Source organism: Haliaeetus leucocephalus, unplaced genomic scaffold (assembly GCF_000737465.1).
Source record: "Haliaeetus leucocephalus isolate CR32 unplaced genomic scaffold, Haliaeetus_leucocephalus-4.0 Scaffold155, whole genome shotgun sequence".
Classification (NCBI taxonomy): domain Eukaryota; kingdom Metazoa; phylum Chordata; class Aves; order Accipitriformes; family Accipitridae; genus Haliaeetus; species Haliaeetus leucocephalus.
In genome coordinates this window covers 197,602-210,500 of record NW_010972591.1, presented here as the reverse complement: position 1 = coordinate 210,500, position 12,899 = coordinate 197,602, and the positions used below count along the sequence as shown (strand labels likewise).

The window sequence follows — 12,899 nt, the reverse complement described above, 5'->3', positions numbered from 1 at the left end:
CCAGTGGCACCAATAGCCACTCACCCTGCAAAAGCCAGTCCCTTATATTTTAATTCTGGAAATGCATTCCAGGTAGCACGCTCCTTTGACAGCACAAGAGCTGTGTTAAATAAATTGTGCTAGTCATTGCAGGCAACGGCAGCAATGGCTGCTATGAGTCAGCCAGCCCAGCATCAGTTCCCCTCCAGTCCAGTTTTTTGTTCTTCTGAAGTACAATAAATAAAACTTGTTCCACTGCCAAAATTTAGGGGTTGAAACTACCCTGCAGAAAACTTGCACCAATACTGCATTCACTTTAATCTTTTTCCTTTTTTTTTTTTTTTTAATAGGGGCATCTGCACTGTCACTCCACACCATGAGCCCTGGTGCTACAGGCATAGAGCCCTGCACTCACAGGAATGCAGGCATTTAGCAGAGCTCATCAGGGTATTCCAGCTGTGCAACTGACACCTCAGAGGAGCTTTCAAACAACACTACAATGAAGACCTAGAGAAATCTGGGGAGTGACAGCATGAACTGTGGGTGCTTGAGGGTGAAGGAAGAGAAAAAGGGCTGTGGTATCCCCACTGGCTCTCCAGTTCCCCTTGAGGAAATCATTATTACCATGATGAAAAGAGTAAATTCCAAACTGAGAGATCTGTGACCCCTGACAGACACCAAAACAGGCTGGACTGAACTTCAGGCAATGTTTTGACTCTTCAGCTAAACTCCTGACGTGCGGAAAACAGACTCCACAATCAGTGAGATTGTAAAGTAGGTATGTTCATTCAGCACTGGGCAGCACGGGGGTAGTCCCACCAAAGTCGTGCGTGCCTGACTCGGCAGTTTGCTTCAAATTTATACAGCCAAGTGTTACATATACATAAAGTTTTGCAATACACCTATACATAGGCATGATCTATCCCCGCTTCATATTAAAATTAGTTCCAAGAAGTCACAAGGCCGGTCTTGGCTGGTTCTTGGGGTCGACTGCTGCTTCTTATCAGGGACTTTATCCTGCCCCAGCCAGCCTCAACAATGCAGGTGTTAAGCTTCACTTCTCATCCCCTTGGGCCATGCCTACCTCTACTGAAATTTCTTTAACTTCACTATAAGCTAGATAATTATTAAACAGTTCCTATCTACATCCATATATCTACTATATCTACTAAGGTTCCTTTGGCTCCCTGTTTCACTCCTTCACATGCCATTCATTCCCTCCTCCCTGACCCACAGTTTTATACAGCAAACAGCTTTACTTTTCCTGCCCAGAGCTCCATTCCAATTAGCTGTGGGCTGCAGGGAAGCCACTACAGCTACACCAGCATAAACTGGCATAAGAGAAGGGAGAACCAGGCCCTTTTTCTTTAAAAGCTCAACACTGGCCTTACTGATTTCCATGGCCATATTTTCCTACTTAATCCTCTTTGCTGTAATTCAAAAGAGTGAAATAAACGCTGTGCAGAGGTAGTATCCGAGTTTGGCCATTATTTTGTTAACATATGCACAAAGTGCTAGTTACTGTTATTAACGCAATAAACAATCTTTATTCTGCTATTTTAAAAGAGGTAATAGCTGTAGCCTGCATTAAAAATAACTTTGATGCTGTAAAAAAACAAACAAAATGCCACAGATAGTGGAGGAAACACCACAGGCTACAACTTTTCTAGAACCACACACCAGTTTCCCTGATCATAGTAACTCTTCTGAACCCTCACACAATCCAGGGATCTGCATGCTGCTTCCAGTTCCCCTTCACAAAACACATGGTAATAGCGGTGGAAAACAGGGCTGAGCTCTTGTGATTCCTTGGAGCCAGCTGGACACAACACTGTATCAATGCTTTCCCCTTTCTTTTTAGTGCCACCTTTCAGGTGCCAGGGAACTAGCAAGTCTTGAGAGTGAAAGGAGGTTCGGTTAGTGTGAACAGGCAGTCTGGAGTCTGCTACTAACTTCGCAGCACAGCCTTCGTCATTCAAGTCATTAAGAAGTCCGTCAGAACATGCTGAGTCTTGGCTGCTGCTATCAGGCATTTGATCGCTAAGTGGTCTCTGGCCTCCGCCAATATTGATTTCCCCCTCTTTGTCTTTACTATCATTCTTTTCCTTAAGGTATTTAGACTTCTGGTTTTTGTATTCTTGTTCCATTGCCCAGACATAAATGAGTGCCGTTCCACCAGGTCTTAGAAGCCGGGCTAGTTCACAGATAGCAGCCAGTCTCCTCTCCTATAAGGGAAAAGGAAAAGTGTGAAGCTAGTACATAAATAAAAAGACAGGAGAATGGAATGTCCCCCCTCAGGATACAATAAAAATCAGAGGAATTTTTTTCCACTATTCACTTTCACTCACTCGTAATATAGTCCATCACTATGTGCAAGCCAAGACATTTTCCTAAACACAATTCTCACTGAAACACAATTTATTCACTGAAAGCGTTGTCAAGCATTGGCACAGGCTGCCCAGGGAAGTGGTTGAGTCACCCCCCCTGGAGGTATTTAAAAGACACATTAGATGTGGCACTTAGGCACATTGTTTAGTGGTGGACTTGGCAGTGTTAGGTTTATGGTTGAACTCGATAATCTTAAAGGTCTTTTCTAACCTAAATGATTCTGTGATTCTCCTTCCATTTGAAAGTAGTGCTGTGCTGAGCAGGATTTCTTGGACATATCAGCCCAGCTGGAAATGACACATGCCCCTTCAAGAAGGTTGTTCAGTATTTAAAATCCCAGATTCAAATCTACCATACCTGATGATACACACACTAAGTTTGCAGCTGAAGGAGTCAGATGTACAGCTTAAACAGGTCCTCTGACCATCCGAACAAAGATACATCAGCATTCTCCAAAACAGACTTCTTTCTACTTTTTTATATTGGGTTTGGAAATATTCATTGTATTTCTGGTATGGAGAGACCAGTAGGCCCCACCTAAGATTATGGCACCATGGTCTGGAAGCTTGTTACAATCACACAGTTCCTGCCAGGAGAAGCTTACACAGACCAGAGATATGGCAGACTAGCAAGTAGTGTCCCTGTTGCTTGCAGATGGACAATGAAGGCACAGAGAAAAAAAACCACGAGATCTGCTCAGGATCTGAGCTGGGAAGTAACATATCCTGGCTCCCAAAGCAGAGCCCCCTTCTCCAGTATCATTAATTGTAAGCTGACGAAAATGAAACACAAACACCTAGATGGAAGTGCCAGGAGGAGCAAAGGCATTTTACAAGCAGTGGGAGAATGCGAAGAGAAAGTCTAAGAAGCAGCAGCAGCACAACAGCTTAACTCTGCTCTGACAACTGCTTATACCAAATGCAAACCTTCGATTTCTCCCCATTTGTTCTTCCCTTTTGCTTTTATTAGCCCAAACTAGCATTATTTTTTTTTTTGTAGTATTAGCAGCTCGGCACAGCAATACAACAGTACAGTGGAACGCAGAGAGGGGTGACTTACCGCTGTTGAGAAATGGTGGATTACAGCAATAGAGATGCAGGCGTCACAAGAACCACTGCAGATTGGCACCGACAGGGCATCACAGACAAAAGCCTGGAAATTTTTTTCTCCACAAATATCTGCCAGGTTTTTGCTGCGATCACAGCCAACCTACAACAGAAAGTGTTTCATTAAATTTTTCATAAGAGGATAATTACAAAACTGGAAAATGACTTTCACTTGATGTTTACAGTAATAGAGTCATCACAGTCTCCTACTGAGGTAATGTTGCTGAAATCCGGAATAAAACTCCTTAACAGCAATGAGAAGTTAAGAAGCAGGCACTTCTTTATTGCAGCGCTGGGCACACAGGGGATCACTCCACCTAGTGTGTGCACCTGTCTAGTTTAATCATGCAGGTTAAATACACACCTGTTATACATATTCACTAAATTTCTGGGAAATGTCATACATAATCATCAACTGTCCGATAAATCATTAGCATATGTAAATGTCCCTTTACGCAGGCGTGGTGAAGTCTCTGGTGGTCTTCAGAAGCCCTCTGGTGGTCTTCCATAGTCTTCCTCACTTTGTCCGATAGCTGACCTCTCTTATGTGATTCTGCGCAGTACGATTTTTGCCATCATGTATTAGATTTACATACAAAGTACATTCAATGTTAATTCTTGAATTTAACGTTTCGTGTGATTGGCCCTCAGTCACACCACCTTTTCAATATTCTTATACTAAAACATTCATTGGTTAATCTTACTTAATTCCACTAACTGGAATCTTGATCAAAGTGGGGTTTCTAAGCAACAGAACTAAGGTCCATAACGATCTCTCTTAGTTTCTTAGGACAAAACACTACAAACTAACAAATCGGTCAAAGTTTCTATGGTTAACTGATTTTAGACAATATTTATTTTCTTATGACTGTATACAGCACATTTTGTATGTTCCTAAGTTTCGATGACTACATCGCGAGCTTCAAACCCCTATATTCTACAGTCCTTACCTTTTGATCAAACCCAGCTTATATAAAATTTTAACTTATCAGAATATTTGTAACAGTAACACATTTTAGTTTAAAATAAAAACAAGAGCAAGTGTGAGAAAATGGCCTTAAGTAAGAGGAATATATGGTTCCCAAGTATACACGAAAAAACCCCAACCCTCATGCTTACTTAAAACAAAGATGGCAGATTGGATATTAGACAGCTCATTATAGCACCCTGATTTTGAACCAGCTTAAGACAGAACAGATTTCAACCTCACTTTTCCTCAAAACTGGCTCTTAAGGTATCTTGAAACCAGCAAAACGAGAGGTGACCTAACCTCAGTATTTTCTTGTCCTTTCAGTTGCTATTTGTAACCTGACAACATTTGAAGCAGCCAAATACTGAACTCACAAAAGCTGAATCTACCAGTGTAAACGACAATCTGGTGACTTTGGTGGCATCACTGAAGTATGTTGCACAGCTTCACGAGTCACCCAGGTTTTGTCATTTCAGTTTAAGTAAGGAAGTGTTCAGGTACAGTCCTCTTCACCCTCAGTATCACAATCCACAAAAATTTAAGCACAACATAATTTTCCAAGTTTCTGTACAGTCCAAATGAAGTGACCCCTAGGAACCATTTCAGGACACCCCATAAAACATTTCTTTTTTTCCCCTTTGAACCTGGTCCAGTGTCCAGGTCAAAGATGGTAAGAAAAAGCATCTAGAAGAGGTTTTTTATGTGCTTGCATAAAAACAATAAATCCAAACTGATCAAGACCCTTCTGAAAGAACAAATAGAGCAAGGCATGCACCACCCTCATTTTCATGCCTGCCATGCACATTGAATACTCAAACCAAAGCCCTGCTACCAAGTCATATATCAAAATCAGCTTGCATGAGAATATTTAATTTATTTTTGTTTTCAATGACCAGCAATAAGTAGATAGCAGAAAACAGATTCAGAATCCTGAATAATTACTGCTAACAGTGTTTACTGCATTTGACACAGAAAGAATACTGAAGCATCCTTGATGCAAGAAGAATAGCAAACAACTTGCTCTGGTTAATCAACCCAGCAGAGACAACAGTACTGCTAAAATGAAAAATCTCTTTTGCAATGATTAATGAAAATACATTTATTTTCCATTGTAACTTTTCATTTTATCAGTTCAAATCATTTCAGCCTTCAGTCTACCATCACAGTTTTGAAGAAAACCAGGATTCTGTTCCAGTCATACGTTCTGAAAGCTTTCAGGTGAGTTGCTTTCTAGTCAGGTCCCTGACTTTTGGTCCAAAGTAACTGAAAAAGTTGTGACAATGCCAACCTGACAACCCAAGATAATCCTCCACAAAAACAGTACTATGAATATGTACATATTGTCCTGCCAATTAGCTCTAAACAGACCTGAAAAGATCAATCCTAGCATTGCTTTCTTCCCATTTATTCCTTGGCCTCTTCTCCATGTTCACTGAAGCACCAGGTGAATAGTGTTATTTACGAACAAAAAAAGGAAACTCTTGTTTACTTGGAAGTAAACATAAATCCACATAATTTCACAGTGGAAGCCAACTGAAGTGTCTTTAAATTATTCTCATCATGGAATGGATTTAGCTGAAAACCTGCATGTTAGAGATTCCATGCTTCATTACCAGTGCCTTCAACTACTTTTGCAATTAAGACGTTAGCATGCAGTATTTAATAAAACTCAAAGGACCAAATTCACTGCTGGCAGTAGGAGTGATGCCTTGAACAAAGGCAGGAGAAGGAAAATTTTACTGTATTGCTGTACTAACGAACTTTTGCTTGCTTGCAAACTTCAAAATTTTGGCATGTACTAATTAGGTAAGAAAACCTTGAGCTTTGTCAATGGTATGTGCTGGAGGCACCAACAGACAGGAGGCTTGGGCCTGATGTGCGTCAACAGACAAGAAGCCTTGGGTCTTGATGATAAGTTTTGAGTTCTACTGAGTTTCTGTAATTAAAAATTGCCAAGGCCAGTTAACTAGGAGAAAGAGATGACCCACACTGCGTTTGATCAAAGGGTGGACACTATGTAAATGATAATATGAATACGTATGACTGGAATAATATAAATTTTGCTTGCTGCAGGTAATGGTGTGCACGATAGGTGGAGCAATCCCCTGTGCACCCAGCGCTGCAATGAAGAATGCCTGCTTTCTAAAACTCCAAAATCAAATCGAGTCTTAGAGAGTTTCTTTGACCAGCTTTTTTGGTAACAGGAGGGAGAAGAATACTTGCAACTTCCACTGACATCAAGCTTTCCCAGAAAAAATTGCTTTGGCCCTGCAAGTCTATAGTAAAAATGGGCTGGATAATGGAACTCAATCCTCCCCTCCCAAAACAACCTTGAAGAGGACTCCGCTGTATGTTGATGAAATCCAACGAACTGAGAATGAGAACAAAGGCGTGACTGCCAGAATGTGAAGTCCTCATTTGCATCTAAATTATATCAAATAACTACAAAGTCAGGCTTACTTGTATTGTCATACTTATTAAAGTGAATCTACATCCAGAGCAAAAAGATTCTGTTTCATAATGAAAATGGAGACCTTGAAATGGATCACTTTGAAGGCACAGCTGCTCTAAAATAGGTATATTAGGCTAAAACTTTATGTGGTTTTAAATGTAAACATTGTAAGAGGTGCTATGCATATATGCATAACTGCTGAACACAAGGAGTCACCACAGACATGCCTGGTGCTAAAGCCAAGCAAATTTAGCATCCTTACTAGAACTACCTCTGCACGATATTTTAAAAGAATTATCATCACCACATTCTTGCATTTTCTAGCTTACAAGAAACATGCATTCATTAAAAACCAAAATATATTGGTTTCACTTGCTTAGAAAACAATAGGCTAGCAAAAAGTAGCTAACTTCAGTGGTGCAATGCCAGCTTACAGCTAGAAAATAAGCATATCAGATTTTTTTATGAGTATAGAAAGCATTTACAGCAAGGGGCAGAGACCCCAAACTCAACTTTTCCCAATCCTGTTACTAACTGATTTCTACATTCTGAAGCATGTGGAAGCTCTGATGTGATGAAGCTTTGTTTACAGAAAACAGTTGAAAGGAATGTTTTGCTTTAGAATAGGTTTATTTTTCTCTAATTAAAAATGTAATCAAAACATTTAAAAAAAACTTCTCAAAATATAACTGGAATGCTTTAATTTTTGCCAGTTCATATCTCTAATTTTGATGCTCAGCACAGGATACTGTCCTTGCTGACATCTCTTCTAGAAGAGTGGAGAAAGGCAGATGAATTACTATTAGTTCAGTGTCCAAAACCAAGAGAATCTAGTGCATCTCTTCACGAGCCAGATTGTATACATTTTTGAGGTTCCCTATTTCTTATTATCTGTGAGTCTTCTCAATCATTTCTTATACCTGTTCTCCCAGTTTTCCAAATCAAATTCCTTGCTCAAACCACCCAACTTCTCATATATATCTCAAATAGCATGGCTGACTATTCAGCTGAATCCACCTCTTAGCAAGTCCACCCCTCAGCAAGTTGTTCTACACCTTTTAATATTTCCCAAAAAGAGGTTGGCTTCTCAGGTTTCTCAGATTTCACTCGAGGCAGCCATTCCCACATCCCTGCCTTTTTGGCAGGTACCTCCACCCCTCTCTTCACTACTTTTTGTGATGTGGACAATGGCTCACAGGAGCTCCAGAGACTCCAGAGACTAATGGAAGTATCAAAAAAGACTAAGATAAAAGAGGATAATGGAAGGGAGAAACAAATGTAACACCTGCAATCTGTCTGAGTTTGCAGCAGCTCTGTACTGGCTTCCTGGGAACTGGATAACACAGGCAGGTATCTCATCCTGCTCCTTTGCGTTCCCAGGCACCTTCACTGTTTCAGCCAGGAGTAGCTAAAATAAGTTTTATAAAATCTACTTAATGCAGTGGTTTGGAATAGATCATTAGGGGGCAAAAGACACTAAATAAATAGCTTGTTTTATAACAGTGCCGCAAATCTGCAAGAGATAAATCCTCTTGCAAGCTTAAATAAAGATAGGTAAAGACAGGTCGATGTTGCCCACCATCATATATTTTGTTTCTACATTATCTCATTATAACTAACTCTACCTGGTAGAATTAGTTCATTTAAGTATCTGGAAACCTGACTGATTCATCACATTAGAAACTGATGAAGAAAATGACATCTAATTCTGAAATCCAGCCACCAAATGGAATTATGCCGTTCCCTGGAGAAACACCTCAGCTATAAGTAATAGCATGAGAGCCTCAAGGAACCAAATTACATTCCAGCAAACACACACATACATAGAAAAAGAGACACCAGCACAGCCACAGCCAGACAGATAAATGTCCTTGCTCCATTTGGTCCGACTCGGGCCTTTAGCATTCCTTTCACATAGCATTTTGGTTTTCCACTGCATACAGTCAGGGTGTCTGTGGAAACAAAGTGCTATGTCTAAAACATGAAGTTCATTTCTCAATGACAAAGCACCAGAACCAAGTTGAGCAATTCAGCTTTCATTCTGGTTTTGTGCTGCTGTTGCCCAGTTCCTTCTGAGCTCTCTTCTCAGATCTCCCATCATTTTAATGACTCCTATTCATTGAGAGAAAAGGGCAGGCAAAGTTCCTCTGCCTCGCCCTCCAATCCCTAAGATACAGTGAACTTGCTCCAGATATACCTTTACCAATTAGTTTTGCCCTTCCTGCTTTTGCCCACTACTACTAAGTAGGAATCTGTTCTCAATCAACACAGACCCAGTGCAACTAAAACCCACCCACCATTATGCAACCATACCGCAGCAAACACCCTCCCTCTTCCCCACACCCTGGTTATACAGTTCCAGTGGATGCTAGTTTGGGACAGCAATGCTGAAAACAGAGATGGACATCTTGCAGCAAAAGGGTGTCTTACAAGGTCATGTGAAATACAAGCTACGTTACTGATTGCCTTTGAATGACACACACTACAGAAATAGGAATGTCCGTATTAAAGCAAACCATTTGGGCTCCAGCACTGCCATAATTTTTCTTCTTAGCATCAGTATTCTGGCAAGGAGAGTAATTCTTTATAGATAAAGAAAAAATATCTACTTGAGGGCATTTTCAGTTATTTGTAACTGGATTTCCCACCAGTTTATCAGTTCAATTAAAAATGTAAACCACAAAATTGAAAGGCTTCAATGTCTTTTACTCACACCCTAGCCCCATGAGGATGCTGAACGTTCCTGTGGGGTTTTACACATCACCACACCTACCTGAACACTGGAAACTGGGAGACAGAGCTAAAGCTCATAAATTTGATGAGATACATTGCAATGATGTCGATTGGCTCTGGAATGAAACCCTTGTGGTGATGGAGGGGATGGGTAAGGCTGAAACATAGCATTCTGCAAAAATAGCAGCCCTGCTTACAGATGTGAATATTAAGCTTGAAAGCACTTAAATATAAACTGTTAAAATAGCTCCCCTAAATGAGGTTGGGGGGGGGGGTGGTGTAAAATCAACCCTAAAACCATTTCTTCCTTTTGCATTCATTCAAACAATAAAAAAGCTGGGCAAGACAAAAAAAGAAAAACTAATCTGAAACTTTATTAAATTTAATCTTTCTCCAGTCTTTGTCCTAACTACACCAGACTTGGATTCCATCTCTCGCTCAAACATTCTAAATCTGAATTTACTTGTCATAAAATTGCTGCTCTTCCACTGTGTCAGAATAATGCAGCCATTACAGCACTGTCATTTTCGTTCAGCATAGCTGGACTCATGTGCATTTCATTTTCACACAACGATACTCAAGTAGATAAGGCTATATGTAATCATCCAAAGAAACTGAAGCAAATAAAATAGCACCGGCCACAGTGGAGACATTTTCATACAGTGCCTGAAGATTAAAACCATCAAGAGAGCTACCTTAGCTTTGATCTACCATTAGCACTGCTACTTGAAGTGTCCTATCTAAAAATGTACAGTAACCATTAGAGCACATCATTTACCTTCAGAAAGTGCTTGCCTCAAGTTTTCAGTATTTCTGAGTCAAAACACTCCAAGCTACACAGCTGTACTAACAGTGCTCTACCCAACCCCTAAATAACTCCCAATTTCACAGCACTGCTTTATTGCTTCTTTCCCAACAGGACCTAAGCTAACAGCTCCGGTGCACTGTGCATAAAAACTTACCAAGAGCCACAGCAATTGCTGTGAAGGAAAGGTTGCAGCAATTGATTAACTTTCTGCCTGGATTTTATGCCCCCAAGTCAAGAGGAGTAAATGAAGGAGGAAACTGATGCCCTGCATCTAGAGAGCACTCCCCTTATCCCAACAATGCACCTGATATACGAAGCATATTCTGTAACCTCTCACCCTCGGCTCCATGCCCAGCCCATGGTAAGTGGAAGTAACACAGTATGAGAAACAGCCCTGCATAATCAGACCTTTCTATTGAGCCCAAATAAAAACCCAGGAGGACAACAAAAAGTGGAAAAGACTGTTCCTTTCTCCCTTAGATAAAAAGAATAGTTGAACAGGCTGATTCATCCAACAGTCACCACACCAAGGAGACTGGCTACCAGTGATAATACCAATACATCGCTGACACTTATTCTACAGTACTTCCTACAGTGTAGTACGGCAAGGGAATAGAGGTTAAAATCCCATTAAGGAATACACAAGTATTGATTTCCCATGAAGGAATAAATGAGCACTGATTTCCCACAAATCAGAATCCACAAAATAAAAAACTGATGTCAGTACCTTCCGCAATCACAGAAACAGGAAAGTATTTAAAGTAGTACCTTACTTCAAGTAATAGCCATTACCAGTTGCTTTAGAGGAAGATGCACAAAAAGTCATCAGGACAGTTCACTCTCTAAAAAGCTGACCATAAGAAAAATGTCTTGCTAACTCCTGTCTATTGGCACGTTCCTTCAGGTCAAAGAACAAGGGTTTGTATTACTTATGAACAAAGTGATTTTATGTCTCTTAGAAGAATTTGACTGGCTCCTTATGACTCCTGTTCAGTGCTTGGCTTTCTGGCATTTTATGACCATAAGTTCTATCTGACAAATGGCACCAAATGTGCCCAAAGTATTTTGTTTTCTCAGCAGAAAACAGTTTGCTGCAGTTTAACCTGCTCCCAAACCATCAGGTCCCCTTGGATCACCTCATTGTTCCCACTAGCAGCAACTACGTATATCTATACTAGGTGATCTATGTGACACTGATAACCCTTCAGCAGTACTGAATGACATCCAACAGTCCTACTTTCCTTTGTGTCCAAACCAGTGTAACACCACACTGTTCCTCTCACTTATGATAATTTAGTTCTCTTAGTCTTTTTGAGATAACTTGTCAAAAGTTTAAAAAATCTGTAAACACGATATACACCGGTTTTTCTTTAACCACACTTTGGCTGACACATAAAGATAAATATAGTAGGAAGAAGGAGTCACATCCACCTTCCTGAGACTCTGTGCTGGCTTGCAGATAAAAATAAGCAAATGCGAAGTCTAGAGTCTAGCTCTAATCAAGAACAGCTAGTTGTCACCAGTAGAAAAAAAAAGTCAAGCAAGGCCAACTGAATGAAGCAATTCCCAGATTCTGTTTTTCAACTGTCTCAACTGCTTCTTTAAAAGTTTCCTCCCTTTCACTGTTATTTTTCAGGTTTTGGATTTCTCCTGCCAGCGCACATGCAAGGTAACTCCTAAAGTAGCAGCGGAGAGGGGCTGGCTTTCATTTGACTGCCAGTAAATACGGATCTTTCCTTCCCCTAGTTGGTTAACTGTGGGCTCCAGAAAAAAAGATTGGTGCTGGCAATTTCTGAACACAGCATCTTGCAGAGATTTCACCTTAAAAGTCTACCACAAACCTACATAACAGCAATTTACCAAATGTATTCTAAGGCCAGGTGACCATCATGGTACCCTGATAAAACTTTTCTCCTCTCCAGTTAGGTTTGCTGATTATTCTTACAGGAGCCAGGAGTGAAAGACTGAAATGTACTGAACATTAATAATTATTTTCAGGCTACAGCAGTCAGGCATAAACATGCCTACTTATAAATCAGTTGATTTCTAGCTTATAAGAACAGTAACGCAAATAAATCCATTACTAATACAGACAGGGCTGTAAATAACAACTTAGGTTTTATAGCTGAATATAAATAGCAGGACAGAAACTTCTGAAACAGATAAACAAGTCTGACTTCTACTATTAATAATGAATGTTTTGCCTACATATAAAATTTTCAAGCCTGATGGATTTCAAAGTGTTTCACAGTACAAGCATGCGAAAGAATCAGACAATGCTGGAACAGGGGAGAGCAGATATCATAATGCACACCTCTCAGAAAGATTTATTTTGGGCAAAAATAACAGGAAGTTTGACCTTTGCAAAAAAGTCTTTTAAATATATGCAATGCAATAAGAACTATCTCTTGGTTCATATTTGTATGTGCTTCGTGTCTCCCTGATAGAAGTAAAACTGGGCTA

General features: G+C 40.2%; 1 protein-coding gene across 2 annotated transcripts in view; it reads right to left on the bottom strand.

Annotated features, from left to right (window-relative positions):
- Positions 1–1,419: 1,419 nt before the first annotated feature.
- Positions 1,420–12,899, bottom strand: part of ALKBH8 (alkB, alkylation repair homolog 8 (E. coli)) — a 50,624-nt gene continuing 39,144 nt past the window's right edge. For both annotated transcript variants that reach the window (XM_010562096.1, XM_010562097.1), the window contains 2 exons: positions 3,427–3,576; positions 1,420–2,204 (listed from right to left, as the gene is read on the bottom strand). In XM_010562096.1, the coding sequence (XP_010560398.1) occupies positions 1,635–2,204; positions 3,427–3,576 (720 nt within the window). In that variant the 3' untranslated portion in view covers positions 1,420–1,634. The remainder of the gene's footprint in view (positions 2,205–3,426; positions 3,577–12,899) is intronic.